The 18,460-nt window shown below is 40.1% G+C and overlaps 1 protein-coding gene across 2 annotated transcripts in view; it reads right to left on the minus strand.

Moving 5' to 3' along the window:
- Nucleotides 1–349: 349 nt before the first annotated feature.
- The window catches only part of gpr63 (G protein-coupled receptor 63), a 29,989-nt gene continuing 11,878 nt past the window's right edge, over nucleotides 350–18,460 (minus strand). Inside the window, exons 3-5 of one of the 2 annotated variants that reach the window (XM_061929451.1) lie at nucleotides 12,168–12,255; nucleotides 10,858–10,951; nucleotides 350–1,971 (exon numbers count right to left, since the gene is read on the minus strand). In XM_061929451.1, the coding sequence (XP_061785435.1) occupies nucleotides 641–1,801 (1,161 nt within the window). In that variant the 5' untranslated portion in view covers nucleotides 1,802–1,971; nucleotides 10,858–10,951; nucleotides 12,168–12,255 and the 3' untranslated portion in view covers nucleotides 350–640. The remainder of the gene's footprint in view (nucleotides 1,972–10,857; nucleotides 10,952–12,167; nucleotides 12,256–18,460) is intronic. The other variant, XM_061929453.1, reaches the window with a different exon arrangement.

Here is an 18,460-nt window from a genome sequence, read left to right on the forward strand (position 1 = left end):
TGGATTAGCCCCTAAACTGCTGCTGAGAGACCGCGTCATTTCCACATAACTACTTGGCTTGAGGATACCCAAGAGAAAGTAATATCAAAAAATATTTTAATCTAATTGTGGGATGCATACAGTAACACCGAAGTATGACATGCACTGCTAAATGCAGCTTTTAAAAAAAAAAATTAGATCTAGCTCTTGTATTGATCCGAGAGGGTGCAGGGTACCTACTGTTGTGACCACTAAATCAATATACGGTTTATAAAGTTTATTTTCGACTGAGTCTGAAAATCGTGATGACATTTGTCATAACTGTAAAACTTTTTGAAACACCTCCACACACAAAATAATGTGATCACTCTTCTGCAAGCTGATGATTTAATGGATGCTAGGCAACAGGGAGAAACACGGCAGCAGAACCAACTGGTCCTGGCCACCAGGCACACTGGGACAGAAAGAACGAGGAGAAAATGTCGACCGTCATGCAAACGAGTCCTTATATTAAATGGCAGTGTTTTTTGTGATGCAGTACAAAAAAAGGCTTAGAAATGACATTGTACAGTGAATATTTTTTTGTGCAGCCCTAATCCAGATCAAAGTTTACTGTTTGATGGAGAGGTTTTTTGTCAAGCGCAAAGGAATTCAATTTCATTTAAACAACAGATCGATGGCCATCGCAAATGTACACTGCGCTTGGTTGGATGCGCCTCTTTGTGTTGCCTCGCAGTTGAGGAAGAAACTTAAAGTATTTTGGTATAAGATCACGACAGGCGTCGCGAAACTTTTTGATGCGCCAGTAGTAAATGAGAGGGTTGAGGGCCGACTTTAGATAGCACAACCACAGCACCCACGTGCTGACTTGAAAAAAGCTGTCTTTGTGGTAGAACCCATTGTCGAAAGTAGACACCAAACTGTAGGCGGTGAAGGGTGCCCAGCACACTGTAAACACAGAAAAAAGAATGAGGATTGTGGCAAAGGCACGGGTCTTAAAACTCATGTCTATGTTCATCTGGAATGGCTTCTGGAGGCTCAACAGGCCAAGTTTGCTGGCCTGGCTCAGGCACATGCCGTCCGGATGACTGTGGATGCGAGCCGTATTGTGCCGGATGGAGTTCAAAATCCCCATGAAGGTGTACAACATGACCATGAAAGGTATAAAGAAAAAGACAAGCATTAATATCAACACATAGGTGTGGTAACCGGGTTCAGTGCTGTAGCCAAAAACACACTGAGGGGCTCTGGGAGGGATTTGTAGGCGAGGGGAACCAACTGCGAGAGGAAAGGAGAAAATGAAAGCAAGTCCCCATGTTACCAAAATTAGTATTTTCGCTCTCTGTGGACTTATCTTATCTTGCTTTTGGACAATAATAAGAAAGCGATCTATGATTATTATAAGCAGAATAGCCACTCCTTCCATCACAAAGAACCAAAACAACATAGCTGAAACGTGACAAAAAACCTCTCCAAAAATCCAGTTGGTAGTCATGACAGCAACCAGTGTGAATGGCATGTTAAGAATGGCAAGCATCATGTCCGCAAACGCCAGGCTCGCTAAAAGGAGGTTAATAGCCGAGCGCATAGCAGATCTCTGGTAGACCATCAGGCAAACAACCATGTTCCCCAACAGGGCGAACAACAAAATGGCAACCATAACAAAGCAGAAGAACACCCGCAGGGATAGACTAATGCCGTTAAGGCTCTCTGGGGACACCACTGTTGGCTTCGCATGAGTTGGAGGAACCTGGAAGCCCAGAGAATTGTTTGCCATGAGGATGTTCTCTCTGGACGTTGTGGAAAACTTCAGGTGACCCATAATGAGACAGCAGAGACCAGTGTCGATGTTCCCTGCCAGCAGATTGGGAGCAGCAGAGGTGTGTACCCGTCCCGAGAGGGAGTGGGCATCATCAGCAGTGAGCACATGACGCTGGAGTGGCAAGTATTCCAAGCTTATGGCACCATGACCTAGTCTTCATTGTTGCCAACCTGTGGTGAACACATTAAACAGTTCTTAAAAACAAATGCATATGACACCGTTGGTGTAATTGTGTACATACAGTCAACTATGTATACACACACAAATGATATACAATATATATTCAGTGTTTCCCCTACTGTTGAGTTATATACAATGAAATACATTATATCATATAATGCAGTATGTACAATTAACAGGTGTCAAACTGGGCCGTGACATCAGTTTATCTGGCCCACAAACACCTGGAAATGATATGTGTCAATAAAGAACTTCATATTTTCTCACTAAATGTAATTACATTTTTTCATTTTGACGGAAAAAATATATGTACTGCTTGAAATTGCATGCCTTTTAAACTTTAAAAGTTTCCATTATTGCAACAAATATTAGGGTAGATTATCATATTTTCCAAACATGTTTTTGTCTAAATAAAAATACTAAACTTTTCAGAAAACTACCCATCCAATTATTAAAAATTACAATACATTTTACCTTGTTCTTTACAGCATATTACTGTAATAAAAAAACAAACAAACTACTACGGTTGTTTGCGTTGAAACTTTGTTGACTGAGCTGCTAGTTTTTGACTGTAAAATCTACGGTTGTTGTTTTTAACGGTGTATTACTGTAAATGGAAAGACGGTACATTTGTTTTACGTTAGAAAAACTGGCAGCTAAGTCGCCAGAATAAAAAAATTACTTGTACTGTTTTTCCATTAACAATATAATGTTGTAAAAACCAATGTACATTTAACACAAAAATTCTGACAACTAAGCTGCCAGTTAGTTTTAGTTTTTCCATTTACCGAAAAATGTTGTAAACCCCCCCCACTATATTTTACAGTACAATTTTGTAAATGTAACGTTTTTACTGTAAAATCGACAGTCTACTTAAAACAATTTATATAATTAATAATGAAATCCAGAGGCATATTCATACATTATTGACTGCTACAAGCGGCCCATAACTGCGATGTGGCCCTCAATTAAAACAAGTTTGACATCCCTGTCCTAGATGGTGAAGTTCATTTTCTTTTAGTATAGCGCCTGCCACAAATACATTTGGACCGCAAATGAGATTTTTGTCATATTCGTTCGTACTTGTTACACATTAAATATTATATTCGGACTGTCGTTACAATTCTGATTAGTAGATGGCATATTACTCTGTTCTTATCAGTGTCATGTATAGAGAGAGAATGACCAACCTGGTTTGAGGCAATCTCCTCAATGATTGGTCAAAAAGGCACGCGTGTAACTACAGGGCGCCATGTTTGCTACTAACTTTGAGAAGATGCTTTGTGTTTGCGAGCGCTTCCTCGCTAGTTTTTCTACGAGTAAAAGTGCCCTGTTTTGCAGAATGGCGCTGTTTCACCCATGTGAATTGTGGGAAACTTTTACATCGCTTTACTGGAAAGAAGACAAGTATTGGGAGTGAAAGTTCGCCGTTAATACTAGAGAGCCACAAACTACAGTGTCTTGTGCAAGGTAAACACCCAACACAACGTCTGCGTTTTGGTCAAGACAGAACAAACAAAACCTAATACAAATAATAACAGAAGAAATTCATAAATTAAAGACATGGTTTGACAGCAGAAGAGAAAGTCAAACAAATACAAAGTAGACATTGACAGAGTAAAATAAACCATATTTTTTGTGTAATAATAGATGATAAAATGAACTGCATACATCATGTAAAAATATACAGCATAAAGTGGCAAGAAATACTTCAGTAATAAATAAAGCAAAATATGTTTGAGACAAAGGGTGCCCACACTTTTTCAGCATATTTATACAGTACAGGCCAAAAATTTGGACACACCTTCTCATTTAATGCGTTTTCTTTATTTTCATGACTATTTACATTGTAGATTATCACTGAAGGCATCAAAACTTTGAATGAACACATGTGGAGTTATGTACTTAGCACAAAAAGGTGAAATAACTGAAAACATGTTTTATATTCTAGTTTCTTCAAAATAGCCACACGTTGCTCTGATTACTGCTTTGTACACTTTGGGCATTCCACGCACAAACCTTAGCATCTATGCACGTAGTTCTGTGTGATATTACGATATATATATATATATATATATATATATATATATATATATTGTAATACATATATATATATATATATATATATATATATATATTGTAATACCACATAAAAAGGTCTACCGTCCAATACAACACTTGTTTATATCATAATGTTATGTCTGGGCTGAGGCTAATGTAACTCAGAAACAATGCTATTTCTGTAGACAACAGGGACTAACGTTTATTGATAATTGGCCCTCTTTCTGGGGCAAACCAGGCTTGCTGATGAGAGACGGCCTTCACCCTAACCAGGAAGGCGCCATCATCCTGCCTACAACATAGATTTCTGTTTGAGTCACACTTGACTAACTACACTAGAGCAAGCCTGGTCATAAGCAATTACAGAGTCTGCTTGTCCGGGTGAGGAGTCAGTTAAACTAGATCTAACCAGCGCCAGGTTGGATAATCCCTGCACACATAGCAATTTTCTTAGAATAATACACAACTCACATAATGTTTTTTTCTGTTGTGACTGTGTCAGAGGTGGACATGCATTCTACTGAGGTGGCAAATTATGATGCGTTCAGTGTATCGCAGCACCAAGCAAACAATCGGAAAATTCCCGTCATATCAATTCCTAGATATGGTCGAAACTATTTAAAGCGTACTACGCATAATAAACGCAACATTATTAATATTGCTACTACGGATAATTTCAAGAAAAACTCCTCAAAACAGCCCACTACCTATAATATGGGGTTTTTAAACATAAGATCATTGTCTCCCAAAACGTTATTAGTTAATGAGGTCATTAGAGACAACAATCTTAACGTCATTGGTCTCAGCAAAACCTGGCTCAAACCAGACGATTTTTTTGCGCTGAATGAGGCATCTCCTCTTAACTATACGAATGCGCATATTGCCCGTCCCCTTAAAAGGGGTGGGGGGGGGGGGGTGTCGCACTAATATACAATGAAAACTTTAACCTTACCCCTAACCTAAATAATAAATATAAATCGTTTGAGGTACTTACTATGAGGTCTGTCACACCGCTGCCTCTCTACCTAGCTGTTATCTACCGCGCCCCCAGGGCCTTATTCGGACTTTATCAGTGAATTCTCCGAGTTCGTTGCTGATCTAGTGATGCACGCCGACAATATAATCATAATGGGGGACTTTAATTTCCATATGAATACCCCATCGGACCCTCCGTGCGTGGCGCTCCAGACTATGATTGATAGCTGTGGTTTTACACAAATAATAAATTAACCCACGCATCGCAACGGTAATACGATAGATCTAGTGCTTGTCAGGGGTGTCACCACCTCCAAAGTTATGATACTACCGTATACTAAAGTAATGTCCGATCATTACCTTATAAAATTCGAAGTTCTGACTCATTGTCAACAAGCTAATAATAATAACTGCTATAGCAGCCGCAATATTAATGCTGCCACAACGATGACACTTGCTGGTCTATTGCCTTCGGTAATGGCACCATTCCCAAATTATGTGGGCTCTATTGATAACCTCACTAACAACTTTAACAACACCCTGCGTGAACCGATTGATAGTATAGCACCGCTAAAGCTAAAAAGGGCCCCTAAAAGGCGTACCCCATGGTTTACAGAAGAAACTAGAGCTCATAAATGATCATGTAGAAAGCTGGAACGCAAATGGCGCACGACTAAACTTGAGGTTTTCCATCAAGCATGGAGTGATAGTTTAATAACTTATAAACCAGGGGTGGGCAATTAATTTTTACCGGGGGCCGCATGAGCAACCGGAGCACTGCTGGAAGGCCACACCGACAATATTTCAATTAAATTTTGCTCAAATTATTTTTGATATACCGTAAGATAAATAATAATAATAATAATAATTTCATTTAACCTAACTTATCTTTATACAAAAGCAGATGGCTTCTGATGGTTTGATTTTTAACACTTTCTTACACAACACTTCCTGATGCAAAAATGTCAATTTCTGTCACTTTATCCTGCATCCTTTTTGTTGTGAACGTAGCACGCCTGTAAGGTGATTGGTGAAGAAGGAGGAAGCGTTGCTGTTGCGGAAATGAGGAGTGAGGATAGATGTGCGTGTGGAAGGAACGAGATAAGTTGAGCTGTGTTAGTATAGGTTGCTCAATAAAAGTTTAAAAAGAGCGTCAGACTTGGTGTGCACTTCTTCTGGACGCACAATTGGTGTCAGAAGTGGGATGAAATGCCTCCAAGTTCGCCTTGCCATCAAACCGGGGAGTCTTCATTGATGGCGGAATTCCCCCATGCCAAGCAGCGTGTCGACGCTCGAAAGAATTGTTGCACAGCAGCTAAATGAACACTTAGTGTCTAACAATCTCTGTGAACCCTTTCAATTCGGTTTCAGGGCAAATCACTCTACGGAGACAGCCCTCGCAAACATGACTAATGATCTATTGCTAACGATGGATTCTGATGAGTCATCCATTTTGGTGCTTCTTGATCTTAGCGCTGCTTTCGATACCGTCGATCATAATATTTTATTAGAGCGTATCAAAACACATATTGGTATGTCAGACTTAGCCTTGTCTTGGTTTAACTCTTATCTTACTGACAATGCAGTGCGTCTCCCATAACAATGTGACATCGGACTATGTTAAGGTAACGCGTGGAGTTCCCCAGGGTTCGGTTCTTGACCCTGCACTCTTTAGTATCTACATGCCGCCACTAGGCGACATCATACGCAAATACGGTGTTAGCTTTCACTGTTATGCTGATGACACTCAACTCTACATGCCCCTAAAGCTGACCAACACGCCGGATTGTAGTCAGCTGGAGGCGTGTCTTAATGAAATTAAACAATGGATGTCTGCCACCTTTTTGCAACTCAACGCCAAGAAAACGGAAACGCTGATTATCGGTCCTGCTAGACACCGACATCTATTTAATAATACCACCTTAACATTTGACAACCAAACAATTACACAAGGCGACTCGGTAAAGAATCTGGGTATTATCTTCGACCCAACGATCTAGTTTGAGTCACACATTAAGAGTGTTACTAAAACGGCCTTCTTTCATCTCCGTGATATCGCTAAAATTCGTTCCATTTTGTCCACTAGCGACGCTGAGATCATTATTCATGCGTTCGTTACGTCTCGTCTCGATTACTGTAACGTATTATTTTCGGGTCTACCTATGTCTAGCATTAAAAGATTACAGTTGGTACAAAATGCGGCTGCTAGATTTTTGACAAGAACAAGAAAGTTTGATCATATTACGCCTATACTGGCTCACCTGCACTGGCTTCCTGTGCACTTAAGATGTGACTTTAAGGATTTACTACTTACGTATAAAATACTACACGGCTCCATCCTATCTTGCCAATTGTATTGTACCATATGTCCCGGCAAGAAATCTGCGTTCAAAGAACTTTGGCTTATTAGTGATTCCCAGAGCCCCAAAAAAGTCTGCGGGCAATAGAGCGTTTTCTATTCGGGCTCCAGTACTATGGAATGCCCTCTCGGTAACAGTTAGAGATGCTACCTCAGTAGAAGCATTTAAGTCCCATCTTAAAACTCATTTGTATACTCTAGCATTTAAATAGACCCCTTTTTTAGACCAGTTGATCTGCCGTTTCTTTTCTTTTCTCCTCTGCCCTCCACAAGGGAGAGGGGCGGCACAGGTCCGGTGGCCATGGATGAAGTGCCGGCTGTCCAGAGTCGGGACCCGGGTGGACCGCTCGCCTGTGCATCGGTTGGGGACATCTCTCTGCTGCTGACCCCTCTCCGCTCCGGATGGTCTCCTGCTGGCCCCACTATGGACTGGACTCTCACTATTATGTTAGATCCACTATGGACTGGACATTCACAATATTATGCTTGACCCACTCGACTTCCATTGCATCCGGTCTCCCCTAGAGGGGTGGGGGTCACCCACATCTGCGGTCCTCTTCAAGTTTCTCATAGTCATTCACATTGACGTCCCACTGGGTTGTGAGTTTTTCATTGCCCTTATGTGGGCTCTGAACCGAGGATGTCGTTGTGGCTTGTGCAGCCCTTTGAGACACTTGTGATTTGGGGCTATATAAATAAACATTGATTGATTGATTGATTGAGTATTTCGGGGAGCATTTTATGTCACTTGAAAGAACTGGTAGGAGGCAAAAAGCGAAACCATAATGGAAGTTAAAACATCAACACCAAACAAGAAGTTTGTTTAGTGCCAGCCCTTTAAAAAGAGGAAAAAGATGAACTCCTTTGTTTGGATTAAAATAGTCTGTCACACACAAACAACAGTAGGCTAATCTACAAAATATGCAGCAAACGAGCCATTGAGTACATTTCCATGCACTAAATTAGTCTGATTTGTTAAATTCAGCTCAAAATAATAATTTTACAACACGTGGAAACACCTTAATCGAATCGTGTTTGGGTTTTGAAAAGTCGGATCAACACACCTAAACTGTGCAATTAAAAACAGTTATATCGAGTGGGTGTGTGCTGCCGGAGGGGAACCTTCGTATTGCGCATGCACCAGTCTCAACGCGTGGGATATAACCTGTAAGCGGATCCTATTTATTTAAAACATAGACAACAAGTGGAATAAAGAGGAGACTGTATATTTGCTTAACAAATTAAAAGAATTAAACATTTTGAAGTGCATTGATGGGAGAAAAAAACAGAAGAGATTATTTAAGGTAGCTAAGGAAATAGAAAATGCCGGCTTCATTCGAACTTCAGGACAAATATGAGTGAGATGAAAGAGAACAAGAATTTAATCGATCACTTTATTAAGCAAAATTGTTTGTCGGCCGTAACCACACCAAAAACATTGGTAAAAAAAGTTTTACCTACAAAAACTGGTCATTGTATGCCATACTAACCCAACAAAACCAACTCTCATCTGTCATATCAACAGCAGCCGCAGCCCATCTCATGCTTACATCTTATTGTACAATGTGAATATTTTAAGGGGAACTAAATGTGATCTCTGAAAAGGGTACGCATTCTTTCCAAAGCTCATGAAAAACAACTACCGGTAATGAAAGACAATATTTTCTTTGTTACTTTCATTGTAAGTGGACCAAATCACTTATATTAGAAAATAATCTCATGGAAATGACTGCTGTCATTTGATTATAATACGAATACATTTAAATTCTTATGTGTCAGGTTTAGGACAGGTGTGATGCTGGTATGACCAGAGTGTGCCCGTCTGATGTTGCTCACATGTGCTCTACTCAATGCTCAGAGTATTTGTGTGCACTGAAAAGAGCATTCACTCTTTTCAATGGTTTCAGCAGTTCCATTTGTTTGTACCAGAGCGGAACGTAAGCAAGTGGGTGAAGCATCTTGTCATTCATGTGTCTTTCATGTGTCTCTGTGCCGATAGGCGGCGGGCATCACACAGTGCAACAAGTTAGCCTGTGACGAACACAGCTAGCGATAGTAGAAAATGGACAAAACATTCTAGAAAACCTAATGCCACCTCACCAGTCTGGGAATATTTTGTTTTTAAACCTTTGGAACCAGGTGAGCCTACTACCACCAGGGTTTCCCCCAGATTGCCAAAATGCCTGTGATGGTGAGGGCGTGATTAGGAGCGTGGCTCAGGACGTGGTCAATATGAAGTTATAACATTATTTTCTATAAAAAAGGCAAAAAATATATACATACATTTAAAACAAATCTGTTATTATAGTATCAAAAAAATTTTTTTCTTTCATATTGTTTTGCTCTATTTTTCAATTGCTGCTGCGTATTGTAAAATGTACTTTGTTGAGATTTTCTTAGAGGTGTTACCAATATTTTTAGTCACTCTTTCTTTATAAAAAAAGACGATCAACAAAGTTAGCATATATTTCTGGTCTTCTGTCGCTCCATGTCTGCGACGAAAAGCGAGCTGCAGAGATTACGTCTCACTTGCAGCATTATGGTGCTACAAGCCTTTCTCTCCCTAAAAGCCGCCAGTGTCCTCTTTAATTTTAGATCGCTGTCTGCGGGTATATCTCGGATACATTTAAGTACATTCACATAACGGACATGCTGCTTCCGCTCCAGACAACCCAGGCCTGTGACATCACAACATCTGGTTTTAGCAGCACGCTGTTCCGGTGATCAAAGTACCTCTTTTTTTTTTGGCGGCCAAATTTTCAGTGCTTCATACTGTAACTACCTACTGGTGTTAATGTTTATGTTAGTGTGGTATGATGCTCATTTTCCCCATGGTCTGTGAACACACCGTGAGGGCGGGAATGAGGAAGTGTTGTGTGTCTTGGAGTGAAACACGGAGGCATGTGTGCACAGGGGAAATTGGGCCCGTTGTTGGCATTAGATTGGAAATCAAAGTGAAAAATTGCATCTGACTTTGTGTGTCATCTTAAAGTTAAAGTTAAAGTACCAATGATTGTCACACACACACTAGGTGTGGCGAGATTATTCTCTGCATTTGACCCATCACCCTTGATCACCCCCTGGGAGGTGAGGGGAGCAGTGGGCAGCAGCGGTGGCCGCGCCCGGGAATCATTTTGGTGATTTAACCCCCAATTCCAACCCTTGATGCTGAGTGCCAAGCAGGGAGGTAATGGGTCCCATTTTTATAGTCTTCTGGATGTTGGTAAACAATGTCAGTGCAAACGAAAGAGCACAAAATGGTGTGTGCTCAGAGAAAGTGTGGGTCACTACATCACCAAAGACATACTATCCTTGAAAGTACCAGTATTATAGGAAAATAAATACTATTTATATGCTGAATTGTGTTTAATTTTATCCGTTAAACCATATCCAATTATATTTCGCAAAGTATGTGAAAATGCCATCTAAACATCCACAAAATGCCACAATTTCAAACTGCCATTTTGAATATGCCACTCACAATGACTTCGGCAATTTCTGTACATTCAGGATCTGAGGACGTCATGGGGGGGAAACTCCTCTGCACTCTGCCCATAGTCAGCAAATCAGTCACACTGGAAATAAGAAAAAATGGGAAATAAATCTGCTGTTATCATTCACAATCCCTATATAAGACAAGAACACATGGCTTTCTTTTTTTAATACCTTCTAAATTGTAAATTACCGTTAACAAAAGTCGGCTAACAATAAAGTCAACGGTGGCGTCTGCCCATACAGCCATTTAAATATCCATTCAAAAACCGCCAACTATACTCCATTTATATCTTGTGACCTGAATATTAACCAAGTATTCGTGCTATTGTTATTACAAGCGCTAATGCAGACTGTCTATTTTTAGCAGCACATTGATCACAGAGAGCGAACTGGCTTATTCTGCTATATTGACATACTGAGCCGGCCTGTGTCCTGCTGTTGCTTCGCCTCTGAGTTGGTAAAAGTTAATAATAAATGATATATATATAAATATATATACACATACATATACATAAACTCACAGGTAAATCCATTCATACATTCAACTAAACCCGGAGATGGCGAGAAAGACAAAAAGATGCTTGTTGCGGCAGCTTTTTTTTTTTTTAACCCTTCGTGAGGATTATGATTATTCTTCATCTTAACGGGAAGAAATGAACATTATCAGTCGTCATCCTAGTGAACTGCTCTAGCAGACCAGCTGTGCAAGCGTTTGTTTTAATTAAACCAGACGTGAGCAGGTGACACATATCATCAAGTCGCAAATGAGATCTCGAATTTGTTCACTTTCATGAAAGACTGTACTCAAGTACCATTAATCAACTTATTTATATTCACGTATATGTGGTGGAGCACATCCATGTGACGTTACTGACAAGTAGTGACCAGTCAGTATTCACTACTAGAAATCATCTGTTAAATTATTGTAAAAAAAATGCCATATAGTTGACCGATCGTTGATGATGGGCACAATCTACCCTTACCCTCAGCCCCAGATTTCCATGAGATATGCAAGGTCCTTGGTGGAGTCGATATATTTCCATTCTAGTCAACGTATCAGGGTCAGTCCGAAGCCCTTCGCCAAATATACGCAGAGCTTCTATTTTTGCCGGATGCCAGAGCATGGCAGATCAATACAGCCGAAAATCAGCTTGTGCGGGAAAATTCAAAATAAGTACTTACAAAGTAAAATACTCAAGTGTTCAAGGCGGATCCTATTTTTCCATTTTTAAACCTACTCAGGTGCAGGGACGAACCTGAAGTGAAATGTTCAAGGGTTTTCAGATGTAATTTCACCTTGTTGACAAGATGGATGAGGAGATGCTGTTTCAGGATGTCCAAAATCAAAGAATCATGTTACAGGCTGGACATCTTTTTTGGGGGCCTGAGAGAATTGACACAGAACAGGAGAAGCAGGGGAGTTCAGCAGGAGATGAATGAGAAGTGTGTGTGCATAGCTAACCAGAGGTGTTGTTGCTTGCTACAAATACAAAAATAATGTAGTCATTCTTTAAGGCAAAACTGTTGTCTTTTCCAGCAGTCAAGTCAAGCCAGTGTCAAAGACGGTCTGTATTGACAGACGGCGAAGCATGGAGACATTCCGCGGTGTAGTCGTTTAGCATCTCGCTGAAATCAAGGATTAGATATAGAAGGGTTAAAAAAAAAAATCTATTTTGGAATGAATCGCGATTCTTATTTGTAACGATTCTTTATCAATTAAAAAAAAAAAAATCTAAAATCTTTTTTTTATAAATCTGTCATGTCCAGTCACTCAGGTAAATCATATTGTTGATGTACAGACAAATAGTGTTGTTGTAGATGCCCATGTCTGCTGTATAGATTTACTTTAAAAAAGAAAAGTGTGGAATACTTCTCTTGTTGCCTTATTTGTATTTGACTTTATTAAATGTTTGGGTAGAATTTCATTAATCCAAACCGGTTTTCTTTTAAGTGATATAGAAACTTATCAGAGCTGTTTATCTATTTTATGAAGGATTTTAGTTAATCATTAACTGGCAGCCAATGTTATCAAAAAAAGGATTGTTTTTGAATCAAGAATCGTTTTGAATCGAAAATTGATTCTGAATTGAATCATTACCCCTGAGACTTGAATCGAATCATAGGGTGCCCAAAGATTCACAGTTAGATAGGACAGCCCACATCAGATAAAATGGAACATAAAGTACTTATCCTCTAAAAGTTGGGACACAATCTGAACGGCCCAATTGCGATCAATTCAATGCCCCAAGAATACAATTGACCTGGATAAATGAGAATATTCACAGGCATGCTCATGGTATACTGTTTTAGCAAACTCTTAGATTGGGGACGTTATGTTCTCCCCGTGACTGTGTGGGTTCCCTCCGGGCCCTCCGGCTTCCTCCCACCTCCAAAGACATGCACCTGGGAATATGCTCCAGCACCCCGTACGACCCCGAAAGGGACACGCGGTAGAAAATGGATGGATGGATGTGAAAACGCTCTAAACTGTGTATTAGCCGATTCCAATCATCCATGAGTGAGATCGACCGATACCAATACTAATCCCGATCACATGTATTAACTGAAAACTTTTCCATGGTTAGTGCTATTGAGAGTGTAACAATATTCACTCTATATTTTAACTAGTTTCTCATTCTCTTTTATTACATACCACCATGTGTTCAAGGAATCATTACCTGAGTTTGTAAACAGCAACAAAAACAACAACAAAATGATTGAGAAAATACAATTATCTATTACTCTTGTGTCGATTATATCCTGAAACTATCTCTGGAAACAACATTACCAATGCATGTATTGATGTACCATCGACTTACATGTCGAATACTGACTGAATTTTTTTTGTATCCCCTCTCTAGACTCATATTAATCTACTTCCTAATTTCATGTTAATAACTGCTTACTTACTGCTCTATTGTGGTCCCATCCGGGGTTGTTTAGCCCTGTCCTCAAGCAATAATGATACTTAAGAAAACTAGAAATGCAGTCTATTTGAGCCATAATTACCGTATTTTCCGCACTATAAGGCGCACCTAAAAACCACAATTTTTCTCAAAAGCTGACAGTGCGCCTTATAACCCGGTGCGCTTTATTACGATTCATTTTCATAAAGTTTCGGTCTCGCAACTTCGGTAAACAGCCGCCATCTTTTTTCCCGGTAGAACAGGAAGCGCTTCTTCTTCTACGCAAGCAACCGCCAAGGAAAGCACCCGCCCCCATAGAACAGGAAGCGCTTCACCCGCCCCCGGAAGAAGAAGAAAAAACGCGCGGATATCACCGTACGTTTCATTTCCTGTTTACATCTGTAAAGACCACAAAATGGCTCCTACTAAGCGATCCGGTTCATAAAAAGACGCAATCTCTCCATCCGCACACGGATTACTACCGTATTTCACAGCTGATATTCCTGTGAACCGCACTGTGGAACGGGAGCACGTACAGTGAATATTCGCACCACAGGGAATGAGAAGTCATCCTTCACTGTGGTTCTAGCTTGCCATGCTAACTTCCACCCATGATGATATTCAAAAGGAAGACCTTGCCAAAAGAGACCTTTCCAGCCGGCGTCATCATAAAAGCTAACTCGAAGGGATGGATGGATGAAGAAAAGATGAGCGAGTGGTTAAGGGAAGTTTACGCGAAGAGGCCGGGTGGCTTTTTTCACACAGCTCCGAAGGCGAACACACCTTCACTAAGACGGGCAGATAGCGCCGGTCGACATACGCCAACATCTGCCAGTGGATCGTAAATGCCTGGGCAGATAGTTTCGGTCACAACTGTGGTCCGAGCTTTCCGGAAGGCAGGATTCACAGAACTGCTGCACAACAACAGCGACACTGAATCCGATGACTTCGACGAGGCGGAGCCGGCCATTTTTGGATCCCACGCTTGCGCAACTTTTCAATTCGGACACCGAAGACGAAGAATTCGAAGGATTTACGAATGAAGAATAACTTCAGAAGGTGAGCGCTATGTTTATTTTGTGTGTTGTGACATTAACGTTCGAGCAACATTATGTTGCTTTTGCTCTACACCATTTTGAATTTTACTATGTTTGTGATTGCACATTTGCGTACATTTTGGGACAGAGTTGTTAGAACGCTGGTTTTCAATATATTATTAAAGTTTGACTGAACTATCTGACTGTTTTTTTGACATTCACTTTAGCGCAGCGTTTTTTTGACATTCACTTTAGCGCAGCGTAGGCGCGGCTTATAGTCCGGGGCGGCTTATTGGTGGACAAAATTATGAAATATGTAATTCATAGAAGGTGCGGCTAATAATCCGGTGCGCCTTATAGTGCGGAAAATACGGTAGCTGTTGGCCACTTATCAGCAGTGGTACCAAAAAATAGTGTCAGTCACAGGGATGCAACAGCGAACCGGTTTCACTATTAAATGTAATTAAAAACGTGACCATTTTTTTTTAATCGCAAAGACTCCATTATATCGTGTTTTAGTACTCTTACTTTGCTATAAAGGACATTATACTGGTACGTTATTTTTGACACAACCTGCACGTACACCTATCGAGAGACAAAGTAGTATGCTACATTAGCTTAAAACTGGCAGCAGAACAAATCAGGGGACTGTTCCCACCCCAAAACAGCTCAAGTCTTTGTAAATGCAGTGAACAGGAACATTTGGGATACTTTAAAATGACCAGGGCGTCATTTGTAAAACCTGCCAAAAGAAAGTTGCTGCTAAAGTGTCTAAAATGTCCAATATGGTGCAGCTTTACGCGTCAAAGTAAAGGTAAGATAAAAAAACTGAGTTGAATTATGTGAGAGGCAACTTACTTAAAGTACAATGAATTTAATAGGTAGTTAAAAATAAATGTGTTACTTACAATCGATAGCTTAGCGTTGAGTAAGTTCAGTGTATTGGTACTCCTGTCAAGTACTTTAATCAATGTTTGAAATTGCTTCTTCCTGTCTTTGTTGAATAAACTACAACCATTGTACATTAATATACCAAGGGTAAAACACTAACATAACATCAGGAGGTTGCAGAATAACAGCACTATACCATGTAATCTAATTATGTGCATTCTAGTTATTAACACAGCATACAATAGATTGTTAGTGTATTACCCACATGATAAACATCAATAAAGTTAATCTTAGTTTCATATTAATACAATTATTAATTTATTATTAACAATACTTTTTGTTCATTTGTATAATTTTGTACTGTTATATTATTTTCTAATTGTTATTTCCAACAATAATACATAACACATCAAAGTCATGACGGAACCGCTGTGATTTTATAAAAAAAACATTTATCCATACATAATCATGATATTCCTGAAACAGTGATTATTACTCAGAAGACAATTATACAGTCAAAATCTATAATCGTTTCTTCCCTAGTCAGTTAGACGCGATCGGTGTTTGTGATCGGCATTAAAAGACGTACTGTAAATCGGCAATGGCCGAACACGTACATTTTCATGAAAATTGTCCGATACCATTCGGCGGCCGATCGCTTTCCCCCTTCTGTGTACACTGTGCTTTGTGGTGGGGAAAATATTGATGTGGAAATATATCACAATATTTTTATGTAATTGTGGTTATCTGGCCAAACCTTTTCATCAATTATGTTTTACAGACCATCTTCAGACCGCTTTCTGACCGTCTCTTCAGGATGCGCCGTTTTGTGGGCGGTCTTATTTATGGGCCTTCACTATGACACTGTCTACTCCCCGGTCACAACCGAGAAAAAAAACCCTCTGCATCCTGGTTATTGTACTAATTTAAATCTCAATGTCGGTTATCGTGCAGTCCTACCGTCAGCCATGTTGTAGTTTCTGGCACTTCCATATCGAGTTTATTTGCAGATACATGTTAGAACTATGCTCTACTTTTGTATTTGAAATGGCGTAGGATTCACGTGCATGTACGAGTCAGTCGGCTCCACAACAAGATCGAGAAAAATAAGGAACTTAGTGACTACAAATTATGACTACAATGGCAGACTCATGTTTTACAGACACATGTTTTACTCGCAAAGCGTTCAAGTAAAAAATTAACATGTATGGAGCTATCTGCTGACGTCACTAGCGACTCAAATTCCAGACGTATAAAGGAAGGAGAGATTGTTTTATAAATATCTACGCCATGCTTCCATGGTTTTAAAACTTTGGGACTTATGGGGGATCCCAAATAGCCCTGGGCTGATATTCGATAAGTCAATTAACCAACGATAAATTAAAATTAAAGTCTGTAAGTTTTCCAGTCTAGATAAATCGCTATGTGCATGCGTCAAGAGCATTCATGCATTTCGTCGCTTTTAGCGGCTACGCGCGTTTGTACCATAACGGAATGAAAAGAAGGGGGTGAATGATCTTGTCCTCATTAAGTGTCTTTGACTCTTTGTGCAGCGACACGTGCCACAGGCCTGCTAGCGTCACACAGTGCTACATGCATAGTTTGCATGTAGCAGCTAACATGAACAAAATGATTACAAAACCAAATGCCACCACACCAGTGTGGAAATATTTCAGTTTAAAGGGGAACATTATCACCAGACCTATGTAAGCGTCAATATATACCTTGATGTAGCAGAAAAAAGACCATATATTTTTTTAACCGATTTCCGAACTCTAAATGGGTGAATTTTGGCGAATTAAACGCCTTTCTATTATTCGCTCTTGGAGCGATGACGTGACGTCACATCGGGAAGCAGTCCGCCATTTTCTCAAACACATTACAAACACCGAGTCAAATCAGCTCTGTTATTTTCAGTTTTTTCGACTGTTTTCCGTACCTTGGAGACATCATGTCTCGTTGGTGTGTTGTCGGAGGGTGTAACAACACCAACAGGGACGGATTCAAATTGCACCAGTGGCCCAAAGATGCGAAAGTGGCAAGAAATTGGACGTTTGTTCCGCACACTTTACCGACGAAAGCTATGCTACGACAGAGATGGCAAGAATATGTGGATATCCTGCGACACCCAAAGCAGATGCATTTCCAACTGGACCGGACAGATCAGCTTTCAGGAAAAGAGAGCGGATGAGGGTATGTCTACAGAATATATTAATTGATGAAAACTGGGCTGTCTGCACTCTCAAAGTGCATGTTGTTGCAAAATGTATTTCATATGCTGTAAACCTAGTTCATAGTTATTAGTTTCCTTTAATGCCAAACAAACACATACCAATCGTTGGTTAGAAGGCGATCGCCGAATTCGTCCTCGCTTTCTCCCGTGTCGCTGGCTGTCGTGTCGTTTTCGTCGGTTTCGCTTGCATACGGTTCAAACCGATATGGCTCAATAGCTTCAGTTTCTTCTTCAATTTCGTTTTCGCTACCTGCCTCCACACTACAACCATCCGTTTCAATACATCCGTAATCTGTTGAATCGCTTAAGCCGCTGAAATCCGAGTCTGAATCCGAGCTAATGTCGCTATACCTTGCTGTTCTATGCGCCATGTTTGTTTGTATTGGCATCACTGTATGACGTCACAGGAAAATGGACGGGTGTATATAACGATGGTTAAAATCAGGCACTTTGAAGCTTTTTTTTAGGGATATTGCGGGATGGGTAAAATTTTGAAAAAAAAACTTCGAAAAATAAAATAAG

Source organism: Nerophis lumbriciformis, linkage group LG34 (genome assembly GCF_033978685.3).
Source record: "Nerophis lumbriciformis linkage group LG34, RoL_Nlum_v2.1, whole genome shotgun sequence".
NCBI classification, from domain to species: domain Eukaryota; kingdom Metazoa; phylum Chordata; class Actinopteri; order Syngnathiformes; family Syngnathidae; genus Nerophis; species Nerophis lumbriciformis.